The 23,792-nt window shown below is 37.4% G+C and overlaps 1 protein-coding gene and 1 long non-coding RNA gene across 3 annotated transcripts; both read right to left on the reverse strand.

Moving 5' to 3' along the window:
• Window positions 1-10,118: 10,118 nt before the first annotated feature.
• Window positions 10,119-13,986, reverse strand: LOC133800115 (uncharacterized). Of its 2 annotated transcripts, none has more exons than XM_062238087.1 (3): window positions 13,632-13,978; window positions 13,449-13,525; window positions 10,119-10,371 (listed from the first exon to the last, which is right to left on the reverse strand). In XM_062238087.1, exons 1-3 carry the CDS (start codon window positions 13,876-13,878, stop codon window positions 10,366-10,368), a joined length of 330 nt encoding a protein of 109 aa, XP_062094071.1. In that variant the 5' UTR covers window positions 13,879-13,978; the 3' UTR covers window positions 10,119-10,365. The 2 variants fall into 2 exon arrangements, with proteins under 2 accessions (XP_062094071.1, XP_062094070.1); XM_062238086.1 differs by lacking the exon at window positions 10,119-10,371 and adding an exon at window positions 11,976-12,099 and having other exon boundaries at window positions 13,632-13,986.
• A 6,912-nt stretch (window positions 13,987-20,898) lies between these two features.
• On the reverse strand, window positions 20,899-22,339 carry LOC133822172 (uncharacterized). Its single transcript, XR_009887811.1, has 3 exons — window positions 22,243-22,339; window positions 21,697-21,766; window positions 20,899-21,000 (listed from the first exon to the last, which is right to left on the reverse strand). It is a non-coding gene; the product is annotated as an uncharacterized LOC133822172 (long non-coding RNA).
• Between the last annotated feature and the right edge of the window lie 1,453 nt (window positions 22,340-23,792).

Below are 23,792 nucleotides of genomic sequence, written 5' to 3' on the forward strand. Positions count from 1 at the left end.
TACATTGTGACTAGGTTTTTAGTGAGGCTTGGACTAGGGGACTGTGCTCGAGATATCGGTGCTCAGAAAGCTCGGGACACAGGTAAGAAAACTGTTGTACCCGTAGAGCAGAGCGTGGCCCTATAGTTTGTATTGCAGGGCATGACATTATGTGATTGTGTTGTAGGGTGTAGCCCTATTTATTATGTTTGTATTTGCTTAAGTATTTGTTAAGTTTATGCTATGTGTTGCATATCTGTAACGACCCAAAATCACTAATATGGCTTAAGGGCTTTGGTTAGTGTGCCGAGAGGGCATAATTGGTTTATGTGTGGAAATTATTAAATTAACGTGTGATTATATGATAAACATGTTTGTATGGATATATGAATGTAAATGTGGTTGTATGTTATCTTTGTGAGAACCACATTATTATGTGGGTAAGCCTGCAGCGTGCGACTCGAGGCGATCCTAGGGAGCTAGTTAGCGGGAAAGTCACAACGGGGCTTAATGTTTGACTTGGGGCAAGCCTAGGCGGGAATATTGGGGAATTTTACCTTTTTGCCCTCGGGGACGTTTTCGATACCCCGAGCCTCGGGATTGATCTAATTAGCTAAGATTAGCTAAGTAATAAGAAAGTAGTAGAACAAAAGACCCAAACCGACCCATGTTTTCTCTTCTCCTCTCTTCTCTTTTCTCTCTCAAGAAGGCTATAGAAACCTAAGGTGAATCAGCTGGAATTCTGTGTTTTGTGCTGAAGTTGTGAGGGAATAGCTTAGTTCCAACCAAGGAACACTTAACCAGGATCAAGGTAAGAATTGAATTTCATTCTTGAGCACTAGAGTTCTGAATTTTGGTTGAGAATTAAAGGTGTTTATGGTTTTGATGTTTAAGGGCTGAATTGAAGCTGAGAAGCTTGGGTTTTAGCTCAGAAGCTGTTAAAGAAGTGGTTCATCAAAGAAGGTAAGCTTCAATTCGTAGCTTAGAGCTTAAATTCTAAGTTTACATGACTGGTTTTTGAGTTCTTTAGTTGCTGGGTTTTAGAAATCAAAGTGGAGTTTTAATGAGTTTTTAAGCTGGAATTATGTTGGATTATGTTGTTAGAATTATGTTAAAAGTGTTGTGATCCATGGGTTTTGGAATTAGGATGCTTTGGATAGTTTTGAATAAGGTTTGGATGTTAGGAATGGTGGTTTTTCTGGGCACGAAGGGTTGGGCCACGGCTCTGTTCTAGAGCGCTGCGGCCCTGTGAAGCAAGGAAGAGCCAAGGAGGCTCTGCAGTGGGGAAGCGTCGCGGCGTGTATCTGTCTCCAGGGAGGCTTAGCCTCTGTTTCAGGGGTGGGCCACGGCTAGGTTTCAAGGGTCGCAGCCCTTAAGGGCACCTTTGATCTTTTTGAGGTTTTAAGAGCGGGAACCTAACTTAGGGTGCTCGGGATCGATTCCACCACCGTGTTTGGTGGAATTCGAAGTCCCGGAAGCTAGAACTCCACCCGGAAATATTAACGCGATTATTAATGGTACTCCCTATCTTGGTTGTGACTAGGTATTAAGCTAGGGCTCGGGAAGCGGATCGTGCTCGAGAGGCGTCGCTCGTAATTAGTGAACTTGGAAATTAAAGGTAAGAAAACTTCACCCGGTTGTGGAATTATAATGGGACTAAGGGTTCCCTATTTTGTATGCTTTGTAAAGGATGGTATTATGCCATGTAAACAGTAAACCAACGGCCTAAGAGTGCCGAAGTTTACACTAGCGCATAGGGAGCGGCTCGACCATTGGTAGCTGAGGACAACTTGTTATACACTGAGCTCAGTTTAAGCGGGCCGGAGTCGGTGGGATAAACAGAGTGTGTGACCTTAAGTGTCGACCCTGACTATTATATGATTTGCTTGCTATTATTGTTTGGTGGATTGTTATGCTGAATAGTTGGGTGATGATTAGCTAACTCTTTAGTTGAGTCTCCATGCTTTGTGAACATTGTGGTATGTTGTGTGTATGAACGTGCTTAAAGGGTTATCCAAATATTATTATTGCTTGTTATGAGATATGATGTGTTTTCTTGTTGGGCCTTGGCTCACGGGTGCTACGTGGTGCAGATAAAGGCAAGGGCAAGCTTGATCAGCCCTGATTTGGAGAGCTCTAAGAGCAGAATGTACATGAACAGCTACTCAGCCGCCACGGTTGAGAGTGAGGTAGGAACAGGAGAACCAGAAACATCTATTTTGCGTTAGAGTGGCTAACGATTGCTTAAACTTTGGAAAATTTTGTAAACTGACTTTTGTACGCTGTTCCTTTTTGGGATCCCGTATGTAAATTGTTTAATTTTATGAAATGTACCTTTTGGAGACCAAACCCCTTTTAACCCTAGCACATTGATGGTTCAGTGACACGTTTTTAACTAAATGACTTGATTAGCAACTCCTGCACCTTTGTAAATACACAGTGTAGCGGTATTGGCTATCCAGGGCATTACAATATCTATAAATGTACGGCAAGGGCCGAGAATGGTGAAGGCTGAGAACGGCAAGGCCAAGTACAGCAAGGGGCTATGAGTAGCGTTAAGCACGCGGAGTGCAAGTTGCAAGGGTGAGACCCCTATTGGATAATTGGGATATCCTCACGGTGTAGACCGCGAACCCAGGGCCAGGTATAGCGCCTGGGACGACATGGTCGTTATGTGTTTAGCCTGTTGGCGGCTTTGTTATATGCTGATTGGTAGTTGTGCATATGTTGATTGCCTTTATGGAGTTTTCTTCTTGGGCTTCAGCTCACGGGTGCTCTATGGTGCAGGTAAGGGCAAGGGAAAGGTCAACCAACCATGAGTACAGAGAGCGTGGAGCGACGAGTACATGTTCGACCTACCTGGCTGCCACAACCAGGGGTATTTTTGGGATATGACGTGTATTAAACCTAATTTTTTTCATCTAGTCGACTTTAATTATATTTTGAGTTGTAAATATTTCTAAACAGTATTTTGGGATCCCAAATGTATAACACTTTATAATTTTTAATGAATGATTACGTTTTCAAATCATATGACTTTTATTACAGTTTAGTTACACTTTTAACTTAAAACCTCGATTAGCGAGTTAATTGCACATTTTAAACCCACTTAGTAACGACTTTAAGGAAGTAGGGCATTACAACTTGGTATCAGAGCGAGCCAAGGTTTGTGGTTCTTAGAGATTGACCGAACATGTACGCTCACTGTCAGTGACAAGCTCGACTCAGGGTTGGTTGGTAATGATTGAATTATATGCTTGATTATGTGTTTAGATGCCATGTTTGCCTGATTATTTTATATAAAGCATGGCGAATGAGTTAACATATGCATGACGCTAGGGCATGGCCCCCTTGAGTGTTGTATGTTGTTTGTATTATGTGGATTACTGTTATGGTTGGTTGTTGTGAATTGGGAAGTGGTTTTGGATGTTGTTATCATGCCTGATGAGTGGCATCCTTGATTGTAGGCATATTGTTGAGATGCCTCGACAATCATCTAGTCTCCGCGGCAGTAGGGCCGAGGATGACAGCCAGGGTCAGGACCTTCCACCTGCCCCACATAATTGACAATAGATGTTTGTTGAAATGGAAGCTAGACTGCATCTACAAGAGGAAGAACTTCGACAGCTGAGGCAACAGGCCCTTCCTCAGGGCATTGGGTTGCAAGTTCAGCATGTTGTGGCTCCAGTTCCAGTTCAACCTATTATGGAGAATAGGTGGGAACCTTTGTATAAGAGGTTTAGGAAGCAGCATCCTCCCACCTTCGAGGGTGGACCAGACCCACTGCGGGCAGAGCAGTGGATGAATATGATTTCCTCCATCCTGGATTTTATGAGGGTGGTAGGGAACGAGATGGTAGCTTGTGTCGGCTACATGTTCAAAGAGGATGCCTACATCTAGTGGGATGTAGTGACACAGAAAAGAAATGTTGTCGTTATGACCTGGGAAGATTTCAGAAGCATCTTTAATGAGAAATATTACAGTGTTGCAGTTTGAGCTATGAAGGTTGATGAGTTTATCAACCTAACTCAGAACCGTTTGACAGTTACAGAGTATACTCTGAGATTTGACCGGTTGGCAAAGTTCGCAGCTGATTTGGTGCGACTGATGCGGCAAGAAGGGATCAGTTTGTACGGGGGTTGAATGTCATGATTGCCCATGATGTTAAGATAACTTTGGATATGCTCAGGTAGTGGAAAAGGCCCTTACAACTAAGGGGGCTGAGGATCAGATAAGGAGAGAGGGCACTGCTAGGCGCGATGGCAGGAGGACGGTGCCTCCTTTCATCGGATCCAGTCGGGGTAGTGGCCCCAGTGAACAGAAGAGGAAGGCCTCAGATTCTTTTGTTCCTCCTAGCTCGGATAGGAGGGCATGGGGTGCTTTCAGCAGCCGTTAGGGCAGAAGTGACAACTGGAGAAGTTTTCTAGTGTGTCATCGGTGCAGACGATGACATCAGGGAGAATGTAGGATCAGGGCCTGCTTTATTTGTGGGAGTATCAATCATCTAAAGAAGGACTGCCCACAAGCCAGGAAAGAGGAGCAAAAGTAGGGCGACAGTCTCGCACTCGCCAGAGTATTCACTTTGACTCAAACTGAGGCAGAGGCAGAGGCTAGCCCCTCGGTTGTGACAGGTCAGATTTCTAGTGCTGGTTCTTGTTATACTGCATTGATTGATTCAGGAGCTACTCATTCATTTGTGACTGCTAGAGTGATTGACCAGCTGTGTAGACCTAGTGATTTGTATGATAGGGGTTTTCAAACTTTGTTGCCAACTGGGGAACTGGTAGTCTCTAGGAGATGGATTAGAGCATTGCCAATAGTGGTAGACGGTAGGGAGTTGTCTGTTGATTTGATTGAGTTAGAGATGGTTGACTTCGATATGATCCTAGGGATGGATTGGTTATTGAAGTATGGGCGACGATTGACTGCAAGCGCAGGATGGTGACTTTTGAACTAGAAGGGGAGGTACCCTTTGTATTTGTGGGCGCAGTTAGTGGACCACGAGTACCTATGATTTCAGCACTGAAGGCTAGAGATCTAATGCAGAAAGGTTGCATAGGATTCCTAGCGATCATTGTGGATACCTCTAGGGTTGTGTCGTTTGTACTGAGTGAGACCAGATTAGTATGCGAGTATCCAGATTTATTTCCAGCAGACCTGCCAGGGTTGCCGTCATAGCGGGAGATCAAGTTTGTTATAGAGTTGGCGCTAGGGGCTGAGCCAGTATCTAGGACACCTTACAGAATGGCTTCGGCAGCATTGAAGGAATTGAAGATTCAGTTGCAGGAGTTACTGGATTTGGGGTTCATCAGACCAAGTTTCTGGCCATGGGGTGCTCCAGTGTTGTTTGTCAAGAAGGATGGATCTCTTAGGATGTGTATTGACGACAGGGAGCTGAACAAGTTGACCATTAAGAATAAGTACCCACTGCCTAGGATCGAAGATTTATTTGACTAGCTACAGGGAAAGACAGTGTTTTCTAAGATTGATCTTCGGTCAGGTTACCATCAGCTAAGGATTAAAGAGGACATACCAAAGACCATTTTCCACACAAGATATGGACACTATGAATTCCTGGTTATGTCCTTTGGATTAACCAACGCCCCATCAACTTTTATGGACATGATGAATAGAGTTTTAAAGGACTATTTGGACAAGTTTGTGATTGTGTTTATTGACGACATACTAGTGTATTCCCAGTCAGATTCAGAGGATGAGCAGCATTTGCATCTGGTATTGCAATGGTTGATAAAGCATAGATTATATGCTAAGTTCAGCAAGTGCGAGTTTTGGTTATCGCAAGTCACATTTATGGGCCATATTGTTAGTAAGGAGGGTCTGGTTGACCCGAGTAAGGTTCAGGCAGTGAGGGATTGGCCTAGACCGAGCAGTGTCCCAGATGTTAGGAGCTTCCTAGGATTAGTAGGGTATTATCAGCGGTTTGTTGAGGGGGTTCTCTAGGATAGCCACACCGTTGACTGAATTGACGAGGAAGAAGACTAAGTATGTGTGGACAGACAGGTGTGAGAATAGTTTCAAGGAATTGAATCGGCGACTGATCACCGCTCCAGTGTTGAGTCTGCCGACAGACAATGAGAAGTTTGTGGTTTATTGTGACAAGGTTTAGGGTGTGTGCTGATGCAAGACAGAAAGGTGACAGCCTATGCATCGAGACAGCTAAAGGCATATGAACAGAGATATCCCACACATGATCCGGAGTTGGCAGCGGTGGTATTTTCACTTAAGGTTTGGAGACATTATCTATATGGTGAGAAGTGCGAGATATACACCGACCATAAGAGTTTGAAGTACTTCTTTACTTAGAAGGATCTGAATATGCGCCAGAGATGGTGGCTGGAATCGGTAAAGGATTATGATTGTGATATCCTATACCATCCTGGGAAGGCTAATGTAGTGGCTGATGCATTGAGTCGGAAGGGCCCATGAGAATTGTTCAGTTCGAGACAGATATCTAATAAGTTAGCTAAAGAGATGACTAGAGCGGGTATAGAGCTGGTGGTTAGTCGGTTAGCCAACATCATTCTTCATTCTACACTCCTTGAGAGGATCAAGGAAGCACAGGGGGAGGATCCCCAGTTGAAAGGGCTCAGGGAGAGTGTCTTTGTCGGGGCGGCTAAGGACTTCTCTTTCTCGGAGATGGGATTACTGAAGTACAAGGATCGGATCTGTGTTCCAATGGATTCTGATATCCGGCAAGAGATCTTGGATGAATCTCATATCACTCCCTATTCTTTACATCCAGGTGCGACGAAGATGTACCAAGATTTAAGAGCCTTGTATTTGTGGTCGGGAATGAAGATGGACATGGTGGATTATGTGGCCAAGTGCTTAACTTGTCAGCAGGTAAAGGCTGAACATCAGAGGCTAGTAGGGTTATTGCAGCCTCTAGGGATTCTAGAGTGGAAGTGGGAGGATATCACCATGGACTTCGTGGTTGGTTTGCCGAAGACTGTGGGACAACATAATTTGGTGTGGGTGATTGTGGATAGGTATACCAAATCGTCCACTTTTAACCCGTCAGGACTACTTATACTATGGAGCAGTATGCTGAGCTGTATGTGAAGGAAATTGTTCGACTTTATGGGGCTCCAAGGTCGATAGTATCTGACAGAGACCCCACCTTCACCTCCAAGTTTTAGGAAAGTCTGCAGAAGGCTATGGGCACGCAGTTGCAGTTTAGTACCGCTTACCATCCTCAGACGGACGGACAGTCTGAGAGGACGATTCAGATACTGGAAGATATGCTATGAGCCTGTGTGCTGGATTTTGGGGGATCTTGCAGTAAATATCTCCCTTTGATTGAGTTTTCGTACAATAACAGTTATCAGGCGACTATCGAAGTGGCTCCGTATGAGATGTTATATGGGAGGAAGTGTAGATCACCTATCCATTGGGATGAGATGGGTGAAAGGAGATACTTAGGTCCTGAGATGGTTCAGAGGACCAATGAAGCAATTGAAAAGATTAGAGCTCGAATGCTCACCTCCCAAAGTCGCCAGAAGAGTTACTCAGACTTGAAATGCATGAGCGTAGAGTTTCAAATCGGTGATCATGTGTTCCTTAGGGTTTCACCTTTGAGAGGAGTGAAATAGTTTGGTGTTCAGGGAAAGCAGAGCCCTAGGTTTGTTGGCCCCTTTAAGATTCTGGAATGGTTTGGAGAGGTAGCTTACAGATTGGCGATGCCTCCAACTTTATCAGGGGTTCATGATGTTTCTCACGTGTGTCTATGCTTCGGAAGTACGTATCAGATTCGACACATGTATTGAGTTATGAGAACTTGGAGCTAGACAAGGATCTATCATATGAGGAGAAGCCAGTTTAGATTCTTGACCGGAAGGATAAAGTCTTGCAGAGCAAGACCATCGCCTTGGTGAAAGTGATGTGGAGGAACAACAAGGTTGAGGAGGCGACGTGGGAACTTGAATCAAATATGCGGGAGCGGAGTCCCGAGTTGTTAAGGTAATTTTGAGAACGAAATTTCTGTAAGGAGGGGATAGTTGTAGCGTACCAAATTTTCTAATAAGGCTTAGGGCCTTGATTAGCGTGCCTGGAGGGCAATAAGTGGTTTATTATCTAAATATGTGAATTTGATGAGTATGTGATTAAAAATGCATGTTTAGGTGAATTAAATATGCATGTGGGTCATTTGGTTATTAGGGGCATGTTTGTAATTGTAACTCGTTGAGGGCATAAATGCAATATTTGTGATCTTCACCACGTGTGAGTGGTGATATATTTGTGATGCACGATCCGAGACAGTTTTAGGGATCGGTTTAGCTATGAAGTCACAACGGGACCCGAAACCCGACTCGGGGCAAGTCAGGGAGCATTCTGGGCATTATACATTTTATTGGGTTATCAAAATAAATATTTGGCGATATATTTGAAGTTAGAACGTATAGGAGGGAATATCAGAGAAATTTACCATTTTTCCCTCGGGGATGTTTTTGGTACCCCGAGCCTTTGAGGTAACTTTACTGACTTAGGATAAGTAAGACAAACATAAGAAACACTGAGAAGCTTGGCATAAACCGACCCTCTCCCTATCACTTGGTGTTTCTCTCTCTTTGGAAGCTTGAAGGCTGAAGGAAGTTCTAAAGGAAATTGAGCTGGGAATTAAGAAATCTAAGGCTTGAATTGTGGGAGGAGTAAGCTTGGGAAATTGAAGAGCAAGTGTGGCCTAAATTCATCCTTGAGGTAAGAAGCCTAATATTAAATTAATTGAGTTTAAGTGGAGTTTTGTTAGAGTTGTAAGTTTATGCATGTAAGCTGAATGATGGATCACTCTTGGTTATCTATATGAGTTTTTGGGATTAGTTTTGTTAGGTTTTGCTGCTGTGACCGTTCTAGGATTACTGTAATGATTAGGTGTATCATTATTTGATTGCTTGAATTATGTTATGATATGAATATATATGCATGTTTAGGTGCATTAAATGTGCATGTGGGCCTGTTCTGGTTAACAAGGGGCATATTTGTAATTTTTGCTCGTTAAGAGCAAAAATGTAATTATGTGTGTGTTGTGATTGAGACTACATTATTTTGTGGGTATATTTGTGTATTGGGCTCGAGGCGGTCCTAGTGAGTCAGATTAGCAGAATTGTCACAACGGGGTCAAATACTCAGCTCGGGGTGAGCCTAGAGGTATTTTTGGAACGTAGTGTGTATTCGAGGTTGATTGAGTAACATGTAGTTATTTAGCGGTTATATAGGTATGCTAGGATTAATTGGAGATTTATAGGACTACTCGAGGTGTGAAATTCTGCTGCTTAGTTAGGTTTTGAGCTGAGATTAGTTTCAGTATGTTTGTGGAGTTGGGATAGATTCTTGGTTAGTTTTTGGGGGTAATTATACTTCTTATGTTGTGTGATTGGGAGTTTTAGATGTAATTATGGTTTAGCTGCTATTTTGGGTACATTCTGCTGGGTTTGGTTTGGGCAAATTGTAGGGAAAATGTTGGATTTTCTGGGTTTGCAGGGTCGTGTCGCGACGATGTTCTTCAGCGCCACGACTCGCATGAACTCAGAGGCCTAAGGAGATTTGCTTAATCGCCTTAGCGTTGTGGCGCTAGGCAGGGCACGCCCACTACTACAAAAACAAGATTTCCCGACAGTTTTTAACTGTCGCTATTGAGCAACGACGACAGTCGACTAACTGTTGTATTTGTCTATGCCGGCGTAGAATAGCTATGCCGACAGTTATTAAGTGTCATCGTTGCTTGCTATGCCGACAGTTATTAGGTGTCGCCGTTGCTGGCTACGCTGACAGTTATTAGGTGTCGCCGTTGCTAGCAACGCCGACAGTTATTAGGTGTCGCCGTTGCTGACAACACCGACAGTTATTAAGTGTCACCGTTGCTGGCAACGCCAGGCAGTTATTAAGTGTCGCCGTTGCTAGCAACGCCGACAGTTATTAAGTGTCGTCGTTGCTAGCAATGCCGACAGTTATTAAGTGTCGTCATTGTTTGCAAATTTTTTTTTTATTTTAAATTAAAAATTATGATTTAAATAAAACATTTATATACAAATCTAAAGAATTATAGATTAAAATAACAAAACTTATACAAAATATTTACAAATCTAATAAAACAAATTTTGGAACAAATATAACAATACTACTTGACTCAAAAATCATAATCTTATCTATAAACATAATCGTCTTGACCTTAAAAAATATATAACTAGATTTACAATGTAAATAATTAACCCCTCAAAAAAGAATCATTTAGTCTAATAAAAATTACAAATAAAATAAAACACTAAATTCATTGTCAAACAACATATCTTTCTTCTTCTTGTCCTTGTACTCACCCTCGTCACCAATAGTCTTTCCAAAAGATTGGCTATCATGAATTTCTTTCTAAAATCATCCCTGAAACATAAAAAATCACATTATAATACACCAAACATGAAAAACCATAACTAAATTTTTATTATAGTGTAAATAAATAAATTTACTCACAATTATTACACAACTCTCTTGCTACTAATGTCTGAGTCCAAGTGTGACAACATATTCATTGCGATATCATTTATAAGAGTATTGTCATTAAAATTTTGAAGAGAAAACATTGAATTATAAAAATAAATCAAACAGAAAATCGAACATATCCCCTAATTTACTAACCTAGTCATCTATCATAATCAACACAAACAAATCAAACGACACACATGTTTCCATCCATATATCACGACAGCACACCAAATTCTCAGAGCCTACTTCACTAATACATGCAAATGTTCAACCTTTCGTTATCAACGCAACACAAAATTATAATCCTAGAACCTAATTCACTATGGATGAATATTTAACATATTCAAACTCCTCTAACATACACATGTATAATATTAAAAAGAATATACCTCTTCTAATCAATAGCAAGCTTTTCTAAAGATCCTCACTAATTCCACTACCTAAAAATAAAATTAATGCTTGAAATATTATAACATAGAATATATTGTACTAAAGGGAAACAGAAAAAGTGTCGTGCTCAAATAAATGTTAGTCCAAAAGAATGAAGCTTAAAATCCAATATAACTATGAATTATTAACCAATATGCTAATGTCAAACTTTTGTTTTGTTTGTGCACGTGCCTATTATGTAAAATGTAATGACATGCTTGCTTGCTTCTTATGCTCACTTCTTGGCTCTTGGCAATAATCATTATGCAACTTTCTCACCACACCTCTGAAATAAACTAAATACTTTACTTAAGCAATTGACTTGAGTTATAATGATAAAACATAAGATCCAGATATACGAAAGCATTTTATTCTTGGCACGTTTAGTAGCATAATAAGCAAGCATCACAAAAAGCAAGGCATAGTTTAAATAGAAAATGACAAATTATATTAATACAACAAAGAGATGACAAGCTAATAAAATAACTCTATCCTTATTCAGCAAGATACAAAAATGAGTTCCAAAAATAGACATTAAATTTAGAAATTCAAGGTACTCACTTAAGCAAGAACAAGGTGATTAGAATTATGTCCTATCTAAGTTAAAATATATATTATGGTTAAAAAAATGTTATTCTAAAGTCATACAAATGACCACACAAATATAGCAAGTGTAATATATTGTCAACCTCTAAAACTAGCCTAAAATGGCAGAGCAAGTCCGATACATTTAATGATATAGTTACAAATCTAAAAAACTGAGTTTCAGAACAAATATGAATAATCAATCTTTTCAAATTTATCAATCTTAACAAGAATCAATTATGGGCATACATTTTATATGCAATACTTCTCAAATTAGAGAGAAACTAATCATATAAGAAACAACTTGTAACAAGGCATTTATATGGATAAAACAATGACAAAACCCAAAAGCTTGTTCACCATGCCAGCTAGTACCCACCCAAGCCATCCAGATTATGTATAATCATATATATAAAAATTTAAGTGCACCTTAAATACTTGATTGAATATTACCACTTTCTGTAACATTTTGAAAAATGAGTGATTCATTAACACTTGTTAATTGTAGCTTGCCACTCATCATTTGATTTGGTTCTTTACATCATCATCAATTCACATGATCTTACCATAAGTACATCATCTTTCTTTAAAATCAGTTTGCTCACCAATAACCTGACAAAAATTGTATTATGGTTGATAGGGATAATGATATACTGCTTCACCAAGCATCAATAGTTATTGGCTTCAGAAAATTAAAACTGAGTAGTGTTGCGAGAAAAGAAGGCTTCAAAGTCCCCAAGCATCAATAGTTATTGGCTTTGAAAAAATCAAAACTGAGTAGTGTTACGAGAAAAGATGGTTTCAAAGTCCTTAGCTGGTGTCTCAGCTCCCTCATTCTTTTCTACATATTCTGGAATAATTTACATATTTAAGTCTTTTGGAGTAAAATAGGTGCTTGAGGAAACATTAAAGGCTCCTATATAACATATATACCACCTAAGTTCCCTATGTACTTCTAAAGTGCAGCAACACCCATATTTAACAAAATTAAAAAATTTAGTAAGTTCAGTGTTTAAGATCATTTTTCCACTAACAAATGAGATCATAAATGTTTATAGAGATTCTTTTGCAACAATTTATGTATCAGCAAATGTAAAGCATAATATATAGTGGGCTAAATATTTTAGCAGTTATTGCAATTGGGTGTAGATAAATATACAATCAACTTATTTTATCAAATCAAGTCTTGCTTGTTGAATTAAAGCCATTATAGCATATACACACAAACTTTGAACCAACTACCACACATCAAGGTGTGTAACCCAATCAGCATATAAACAAAATAGATATGCCAATGTCATACAAAATGATCGCATTTGCTTGAATGTGACTGAGTTCCCAAATAAAATACAATCTACAGTCATTTATTAAGGAAGATGCAGACATAATAACTCAAAAAGCTAGAACCCAAACGCAAAAAAAACAAGAAATCAGACATATAAAAAAACTGAGATTGATTAATTATGAACCTTGAATGTAGCAAATCAAATTCTAATATTCACTAAATCGAATGGAGTGGCACAATTAAACCAAATTAACTCTATCACTGGACAATACGAGTACACATGTATACTAAAATTGGAACATGAACTCTCTTGCTCTACAATAATGAAGAACCCCAAAATTCACCTAATATCTAGTTCACTAAAATCAACACAACTAAAGTCTATGCCCCAATACCAATACAAATACCAGTAGATTCAATTTTAAGAAAAGTCTATGTTAATTGCTAATCCAGGCTACTAACGATCCAAATCAATAATGAAAAAAAATTGGGATTGCAATTAAAAGAAAAACTGTGCTAGTAAATTAAGAGAGTGGAATCAGTGACATTTTCACAGCCAAGAACCCAAGCCCACCACCACCAATACCAGCCAAAACTGTGCTTGTATACATATATGCATATATTTATAAATAAATTAAGTTAACAATATTAATAATAAATCAAACTATATATATACCTTAACAGTCAGTCGTGCAAGTGCAGAGGGAGATGGGAGGAGTCGTATCCGATGGAGCTCGGAAGAACCGCAGATGGCTGAACCAGATGACCCAGCAGCCCAAGAAAAAAACATATGATTGAGGAAGAAGAAGTAGCTGAGACAAAAAAAATTAAAAACAAGAGGTGAGGGAGGGAGAAATACCTCTACCGTGGGTTTGGGTCTCTCCGTTTGGGGTTTTGGCGCTAACTGAGGTTTGGGTTTGGGTCTCTCCGTTGGGGTTTCTGCGTTTGGGGTTTGGGGGTTTCCGAGTATGGGTCTCTCCATTGGGGTTTCTGTGTTTGGGGTTTAAGGGTTTCCGAGTATGGGTCTCTCCATTGGGGTTTCTGTGTTTGGGGTTTAAGGGTTTTCGAATATGGGTCTGAAAGTGAAGGAAACAAAATATATTCATGGCACAGAGAGAGGAAAATGAAAGTTTTTTTGGCACTTTGTTTTCGCGCGAAACAAATTTATTAGATTGGAGGGAAATGCCAAAAAAATTATTGATTGGAGGGAAGTATCATACTGTATGACACTTCGATAAAGTTGTGAATTTTTACATGAAAACAGCTGTAATATTATTGATTTTAAATATGAATAAAAATTAAATAATGGCTCATATGTAGAGTGCTCCGTATATACACGAATAAACAATACTATCTTGAATTATTATATATTTTTTTATGTTAAAAAATATATGTCAAATCTTGAGTCTTAAATCCAACAGCAAAAATAGTTGTGTCGTGTTACAAAATTGATTTATTTATTTGTGAAGTAGTCTAAATTCTTATGATATCTAATATTGGTGAAAATTTATTTGCAACAAAAGGCGAAATTTTTTTTTCTTAAAACGTTTCTAAAAATGGTGCAGTAATAATAAATATCCCAATTCAACACAAAATATCAATAAATGTTTCGCCTGAAATAATTTTTATAAATATATATATATATATGTACTTTTAAAATTATATTATTCATTAATTTTTTTACAATATTTTTTCAATTAATAAAACAACTATTTTTTAAATAATACAATATGTTAAAGAATAATATAATTAATAATATAGTTAATTTTATAAATATATTAAAAAAATAATAAATTTAAATTTTAATATAAAAATTATTATAAATACAAAATTCAATAATATTACAAATTTAGAAAAAAAAAATCTAGTTTTAAAAGTTTTTAATAAATACATAATTTTTATAAATATATATTTACATAATTTAGTTTATTTTTAAAATTATACTATGCATTAATTGTTTTACAATATTTTTCCAACTAATAAAACAATTCTTTTTTAACTAATACAAATTTTATAAATATGTTAAAGAAAAATATAGTTAATAATATAGTTAATTTTATAAATATGTTAAAGAATAATAAATTTAAATTTTGATATAAAAATTATTATAAATACAAAAGTTAATAATATAGAAAATTTATAAATAAAAAAATATATAGTTTTTTTTGTTTTTAATAAATACATAATTTTTATAAATATATATATTTACATAATTTAGTTTATTTTCAAAGTTATACTATTCATTAATTATAATTTTAGAATTTTATTTGAATTTTGACGACATTTTATGACTGTCGGCGTTGAACTTTTATTAACTGTCGGCGTTGGGGTCAATAGCGACAACGTTTAACTGTCGGCATTAGTCTTGCATTAATTATCGGCGTTGGGGTCAATAGCGACACATTTTAACTGTCGGCATTGGTCTCGAATCAGCTGTCGGCGTTGGGGTCAATAGCGACAGTCTAAAGCAACGGTGACAGTTATTAGCTGTCGGCGTTGGTCTCTATGCCTACAGTTTTTAACTGTCGGCGTAGAGTCTCGCTAAGAAATTATGACAGTCAACAGAGTTCACTGTCGTGGTTGGGTGTCGGGAAAACCCAATTTTGTAGTAGTGGCCGTAGCGTGTGTCAAGAGAAATGTCTAAGTTTTCTCTCTGACTTGTAGAGGGCTGCGGCGCCTCTGAGGAGGGTCGCGACTCAAATAGAGAATGTGGGCCAATTAGGGTTATTAGGCTCGAGAACTCAAACTTAAGGGCTCGGGAAGGATTCTACAACCTAATGGCTAGTATAGTATTCTGAAGCTTTTAATTAGTTTAGGCTCTGATGGTTATTTATTATTACGTTATGACTAGGTTTTGATGCTAAGGCTCGGGATTAGGGATCGTGCTCGGGATCGCATTGTACTATTTGATTGGGACTCAGGGTAAGAAATTTGTTTGTGCCCGTAGAGTAGGGCATGACCCGATTATTTGTCCTTGTATTATGCTTATTGTTATGTATAGATGGTTTCAACTATTGTGTTATGCATGTGATATGATTGAGCAAGGGTCGGAATCAACAATAAGCATGCTTAATGCAGGACGCCATGGCATGGCCATCTAAAGGTGCTGTACTCACCCGCTCGGTTAGGACCGTGAACTTGGTGCCTGGCAATGCACCTTGATCGGCTTAGCCACTGTTGCGAATTGTGTGTTGTGTTTTTTTTAATTATGCACCTTTTAAAATGAATTGATATATGCTCTGCTAGTAAATTTTCTTGCTGGGTCTTGGCTTATGGGTGCTCTATGGTGCAGGTAAGGGAAAGGAAAAGTCCGACCAAGCATGAGTTGGAGGGCATGGAGCGGTGCGTACATGTTTGGCCTACCTGACCGCCACAACTGGGATAGTTTTGAGGAACGCCATGTAAATGTCTGATTTTGTCACCTTGGTTGACTGTATAATGACTTTTGAGTTGTAAAATAGGTTTTAAACAATATTTTGGGATCCCAGTGTAACTCTATTATGATCTTAATGAATGTCAAAACCTTTTATATTAAAGTTTCATTAAATGAATCTTTACTTTAATTTGGTGACACTTTTGAGTCTAACACCTCGATTAGCGATTCAAATACACATTTTAAAATCACATGGTAACAGATCTAGGTTAGTAGGGCGTTACACTCGATATGGCGGCGATCCTTGTAAATCCTTCAGAAAGACATTTATATAATCTTGTACTATTCTTGTGTTTTCCTGTCTCTGTAATCCAGTTTTTTCCACGCTAACCATCTAGCCAAGAATCCCATACATGCATGTTGTAGCATTTTTCCTGCTTGTAACGCTAAATTGATTGATGTTGTACCCCAAAATTAATATGAACTGAATTACTCAGCATGAAGTACAGCTGGTAGACAAGCGTATGAAGAAAGTGTACGGATAGAACATCTAGCTAACTCTGGAGTGAGTAGCTCGAGTCAAACTTGACAGCTTACGACAACCAAATAGTCTCCAGATCGCCTCTTGCGCCAACAGCTTAGTTCGAGATGCGTGATGGCCAAATCACATTCTAGAAACATTGAACTTGGCCCGTGTCAGGTTAGGTTAGTTCTTCGACATCTAACTTGAAGGAAGTGCTTAGCTCACGGAAGCCTGATCATGACGCACAAGGAAGGATCCCGCAACACTCGGAGATTCCTTATATGCAGATTTATGCCCAAATTTTACTACACATTTATTACCTGAGATAACGGATGTAAATTCCATAGGCAATCATATCCCTATGTAAATGGGAGGATATTCGAATTTATTATTTACCATATTAATGTACACATTACCATATGTTGTCCAGGAAAACCCTCTATAAGTACCAGGGGAATTGATAGAAAAATGGACCAATTCTTGATATACAAAAACTCTGCTGAAATTTTTAGAAACAATTTTACCCATAGCGTTAAAGAGATTAATAAGATTGTCTTGTGGACTAGGTGAATTATAACCATTGAACCACATAAAAGTGTGAGTGTTTGTCATGTAATACCCTGGGTAACCAAGACCATTACACTGTGTATTTAAAATAGTGCAAGACTTGCTAATTAAGTCATTTAAACATAAACGTGTTTCTAAAGTCAACTGACAGGTTAGGGTTAAAAGATTTTGATCATAAGATGGTTGACCTTCATTAAATTAAGAGTTTGATACACAGAATCCCAAAAATAATGTTTACAAGGCAGTTACAACCCTCAAAAGTAAATACATCTGCAACTAGCCTAAATGGCAAAAATATAATTTTGGCTCTAGTCCCTGTAAATCCCTCGGTCGTGGTGGTCGAGTAGCTGCCGATGTACACACCGACCCCAAAACTCTCCAACTCATGGCTGGTCTAGCTTTCCCTTGCCTTTACCTACACCACGTAAAACCCATGAACCAAGGCTCAGCAAGAAAACTAAATTCAACAAGCATAGATAACAAAAAAATGTGCATAGTAAACATAGATCAACCAGTTCAATCAATAGCAGAATACAAGCAATAAGCTAGGCAACAGTAAACAGTTTAATCCAAACATATAATTCAATCTTAATACAATTAGTTAGGTGTTGGCATCCTTAGGCTAAGCCCTCTAGTTATTTAGCTGATCTCAGCTTGCTTAGGCATAGCAGCACTCAGCACGCTTAACATGAGCTCCGACCCCCTTAGGCCAAACTTTCACATCAAACATAATAGATATATAGGTTGCGAAACACACAATCGAAAGCAGCATGAGCTAACCTACCTATCTAGATATTTCCAATCACAAATACATTTATACTCTCACATATGTTCATTTACAAGGGATCTCAGCCTCATTCACAACTCGGGTTCTGTTTTATTACCTCGAGTCCTGAGTGGAGGATGTGGAGCGGTTTCGAGCACGATCCTCAACCCCAAGCCTTAAAGGTAACCTTAGTCAAAAGCGATAATGGATAATTATTAAACTCTAATCCAATTAAATGCTTTGGAATAAAATACTAGCCTTTGGGACCTCGAATTCTACTAAACCGGGTAGTAGAATTTGTCCTGAGCGCTTAGGTTTAAGTTCCCGAGCCCAAAATCCTATTTTTGCTAAGATTGCCTAAGAGGGCCAAAACCTACCCGTAAGGCCCGCGGCACACCCCAAAGTCAGAGACGCCAACCCCAAATCCCAGGGGTAGGCAGGCCGCAACTTGCCCTTTAGGGTCGCGGTGAGCCTACAAAATATCAAGCCCCTCACGACTTCTGGGGTCACGCAGGTCGCAGAGCATATGAACAGGGTCGCGGCGTGCCCTCATGAACCTAGAATTTCCAGCTTCTTTATGCATTTTCCCCCAAATCAAAGCCATAGAATTCAACTATAACATATACCTAAGCCAACATTAAGTCCAGAACTCTCAATACTACCTTACAAAGAACACATATGGCTTATAATACTAGTTCAAACTTCCTTAAATGCTAAAATTAGAAACTAACCCAATTATCCCTAAGCATGTCCATACCCAACTAGAATTCAACATATTAGAGCCTATAATCTAACCTCAGTGATAGCTTTGATCCTCAGTTGTTCCTTGCCTGATCCTAGCTTAATCTGCCAAATTCCCAACTCAATTCCTAAGCCCTTTTCCTCAGCAATCTTCCTAAGCCTCCAAGTCACACAAAGAGGGAGAGAGATAATGTTGAGAAGTGTTTCTGATTTGTTATGGCTTAGTCCCGAAGCTTTCCTAGCTATATCCTTTAACCTAAAGACCAAAATGCCCCTAAAAAGAATTCAACCTCTTTATTGCCCTTAAGGGTAAAATAGTCATTTGCCTCATTTCCCACTAATTCCTCGAATTGTCCTACCAATTCCCAATTAATCTCGACATGCCCAACTAATTACCAAATACTTACCCGTTACTCGATAAATCCCAAATATATGTTAAATTTCCCAAAGTACCCCTATGCTCACCTTGAGCCGGGTATTAAACCCTACTGTGACTATTCTGCTCACTAGGATCACTTCGAGCCGAACACTGCAAATATATCCACACAATAATATGGTCTCGATAATTTAACACATATAATCAAATTTATGCCCGCAATGGGCCAAAATTATAAATATGCCCTTATAAACAAGAACAGGCCCACATGCATATTTAATACACATAAACATGCATATATATATATTCATATTATCATATAAACCATGTATTCCATGTAATCATATATTTAATCAATTAATCACACACATTATCCAATTATGCCTACTAATCAAGGCACTAAGCCTTATTAGAATTTTTGGGACGTTACAACTATCCCCTCCTACTGAAAATTTCGTCCTCGAAATTTACCTGAATAACTTGGGGTATTGATCTCGCATAGCTAACTCTAGCTCCCAGGTCTCTTCCTCGAGCCTTCTATTCCTCCACAAGACTTTGACTAGAGGAATCGTCTTGTTCCTCAGAACCTTATCTTTTCTATCTAGGATCTGAACTGGTCGCTTCTCATACAAAAAATCTTTCTGTAGCTCCAGATCCTCATATCCCAATACATGGGACGTATATGAGACATACTTCCAAAGTATTGAGATATGGAACACATCATGAACTCCTTATAATGACGGTGGCAGAGCCAATCTGTAGGCTACTTGCCTGATCCTCTCCAGGATCTCAAAAGGTCCTACGAATCTAGGGCTCAACTTGCCCTTTTTCCCAAATATCCTTACCACTCGCAATGGCGAAACTCGTAGAAATACGTGGTCCCCTACCTGGAACTCCACGTCCCTACACTTAGGATCAGCTTAACTTTTCTGTCTACTTTGCGAAGCGAGCATTCGAGCTCAGATCTTCTCAATAATTTCATTAGTCATCTGAAGCATCTCCGGTCCAAAATACTTCCTCTCCCCCATCTCATCCCAATGAATGAGCGATCTACACTTCCTTCCATACAACATCTCGTATGTAGCTACTCCAATCATTGATTGATAGCTATTCACTACAAGAAAAAATAGTATTCATAACACTTAAAAACTGCTAAGCGGGAGTATTGATAACGCTTCTGAAAATGCTAACATAGCCCATGCTATTAAAAGTCCTGTCTTTTCTATAACAACATTTGAATGTTATGTTCGATGTTCTCTTAAACTATTCAATAACACATTTTTAGTTGCTATAATATTCAAATAATAACATTTAGTTAAAGTATTTGGTTATAAATTTGAAGTTTAATCTTATACTTTTTGCATAACACTTTTCAACTGTTACATTTGATTATTTTGATAGCATTTTTAATTTGTTATATTATATAAATTATAACGATTTGTTACGCTTATAATATGTTTTTAAATCATAACATATAGTAATAAAATTTTGTTACTTTAGTGTGGATAATATATTTTAAATTTTATTTTGATAAGTATACGTATATGGTTTTTTTTTAATTAAAAGATTTTCATTATTGTATTTTGATAAACAAAATCAAAATTAATCATAAAATGTAATTCCCAATAGATTGATAAACCATAAGTATTACATTAAATAATAACTAATTCAAATCATGAATGTGTCTACTTCATGAGATCTTAGTTCTAACTTAAGTTTGAAAGCATAACATAATAAAGTTTTATAATCTTGAACATTTTTTACTTTAAACTATAGTTTGGATGATGCTGTTGTTGCTGTTGTAGCTGTTCTTCAGAATGTTGTGCTTGACTGTGAACCCCAGATGGCGTACTAGTCCTTCGAGGGAACTTGTTCAAACTCTCTGAAAAATAAATAGAGAAAGATAAGCAGCATGCTAACAATAATGAAACTATTCTCATAAGAAATCTAATCCAATAACTGAACGAACTTGGTTGGCTCAAGTTGTTAAAAGACATTGAGAGAATAAAATATCATGTCAATGTTTTGTGAGGGAAGCCTGCATGAATTTTTATTGTTTATTTATTATTAAATTATGTGGAGGAGAGTCATTCATGTTAGATAGCTAATAAATTATTCGGTTGATCCTTTATTGGAGTATAAAGATTGACCTTTTTTCCCAAGAAAAAAATTGATGAGTTGGTCACTAGTGCAATTTCACTTGTAAACTAACATTAACATTTGTGTAACAGAGTTGGCCAGAGCAGCTATCTAAAACTTATCAATGCACCACAGATAAATTTCACGAGGGCATTTTCTGACTCAAATTCCCAAGCTATTTAACTTTCACACAAATCCCTGGACAGTAATGTTTTAAAAAAAAAAGGGAAATGTGACATGCAAATGGCAGACATAACATGAATAATAAACTTTCTACTCTGCAACCAAATTCTTTGCACATTGTTATAAGCTTAATTTATAAATAAAAAGATAAGTGGAGTAAGGTAATCCAAAGTAGGTCTCAACTTCAAAAAATTATGCATACGAAAAAAATAATAGATAATTAAATCTAAATAGGATTAAATTGCATTAAACTTACCCATAGGTCCTGTCCCTGTTTCTCGACTATAATCAATCAAGTCTTTCATACTATTAACCACTTCAGAAATCTGAAAGGCAAGCATAAATGTAATTAGAATTTAAAAGAGAGGGAAAAAAACAAAAAACAAAATATCAATAAAACAGTAACCAAAAAGCTACTAATGTAAAAGTTGTCTTAGAGTTGAGTCTGGTCATATATTATAACATTTCTAAGTCTTTCTCAATATGCATTCACAAAGTATTACAAACGTAAACCTATTTGGAAAGATGGTTGTAACTAAAATACAAGTGATATGAGATATTATATGGTATTGTTTGGACACTCCAAACTTGTGAAAAGAAACTACTTGAAATATTACTATGCTATAAAGATGACATGAAGGTGAAAGTGAAACTTTTTGCCACTGTGTCTTGATAACATTTAATGATATCTCACCAAAATCTAACAGATTCCCAAAACACACCCACAAATAATTAAATGTCACAATCATAAACAAAAATTGAAACACTAATGATATACATTTTCCTTTAAAGAAAAAATTACCTGCAAGCAGCGTACGTATCTCTTCGTATAGCCTAAATCATTCACCAACGACACCTCCAAAGTTTTCGCCAATTAGCGAGCTGATGCCACAAACCTAACATACAATTAGCCCCATTTAAATCAAGTCAGGACATTTAAATTCAAGTCAAATCATTAAAGTCATAATGCATAGGAGTTGTAACAAATTGAACACCAATGATCTAAACAAATACGTGACCCTTATTGGTGTGAAAATTATCCAACACAGAGACTGAAGATATAGAAAGCAGCAAGAATTACATCACATTAAGACCTAAATATGTCAAAATAAATAATCCTACTACAGAATTAAGTAATATACCCAAGGGACCTTGAGAAAATCAGAAAAACATTATCAAATGCATTATTCTATAAAGAACTAAGCTAAGAATACTTGCCCTATTTAGAAATGTCAGAATCTATTCATTAATTGTCAAAATTTAACATTGATCAATAAAATACATTTATCATATGGGTAACTGTACAAAAACCTACATATTACAGTTATTTTGCATCTCTGGAAGTGAGAGATTAGAAGAAACATTTTGAGTAGCTGTTTGATATTTTTGAGCTGCAGCACCAAGCTGACTAACCTGTACAGCAAAATAAACATTAGCCACCACTGGCTAATGTTTGAATCCAAATCATTACTGACTATAATCAACATGAACAAAAACAGAATTCAGAAATCCAAATTCTACTATAATTCAATTCTAGATTTTTTGTATAGGTCAAAATATTAGCCATTATACACAATTTTTTTTTTATAAATATTGTAATTTACAGAACACCAAGTAAAAGGAAAAGGTATACTCGGTACCAGTCCCCAAATTTTGTTATATGCTTCACTCATCTAGATTAAAAGATATGTCCACAGGCAAGAAGCACTACTTTACTCATGCCTTGGTAACTACTTTATATAAAATAATAATAATAATATTAAATACAACATTAAATGTTAAAACATCATCACAAAATTATTTAGGAAAAAAAATTCTTGCTATGAGTTCAGTTGGAATAACTTGTACATTTTGCTTCCAAATATAGAAAGGACAAGAGGCAGCAAAAGCAAAGGCCAACAATAATGCAACAGTTTGAAATAAAACAACAATAAAAAGAAAAGCAGACACAACACACATAGAAAGAACAAAAAACCAAAAACAGTTTGTATTCCAATTTAAAAGGATGAAAAAAATAAGATTTATTATCAATACAAATAAGGGAAATGATAAATCCATGAAAGTTTGTTCTTTCTTGAGCATATTCTCTACAATAATGAATACCTTGAAAGTGAAAAAATAGCCAAATGAACCAAACCTAGCTGAGATGAAAATATGAGATCCCTTTATAAATGCCTCAGTTCCCTAAAGTTTCTTGTCTTCTTTTATGAATTTCTGCAAGAGTCCTAAAGAAATTTAAAAACTTGTGTAGAGAACCCAATAAATCAAAAAGTCATGTCACAATTATCTCATATTGAAAGAACGACATGCTTATAAGATCAAAATAAAAATTACATGAATAGAGACATAGAT

This window comes from Humulus lupulus, chromosome 1, assembly GCF_963169125.1.
Source record: "Humulus lupulus chromosome 1, drHumLupu1.1, whole genome shotgun sequence".
Taxonomy (NCBI): Eukaryota; Viridiplantae; Streptophyta; class Magnoliopsida; order Rosales; family Cannabaceae; genus Humulus; species Humulus lupulus.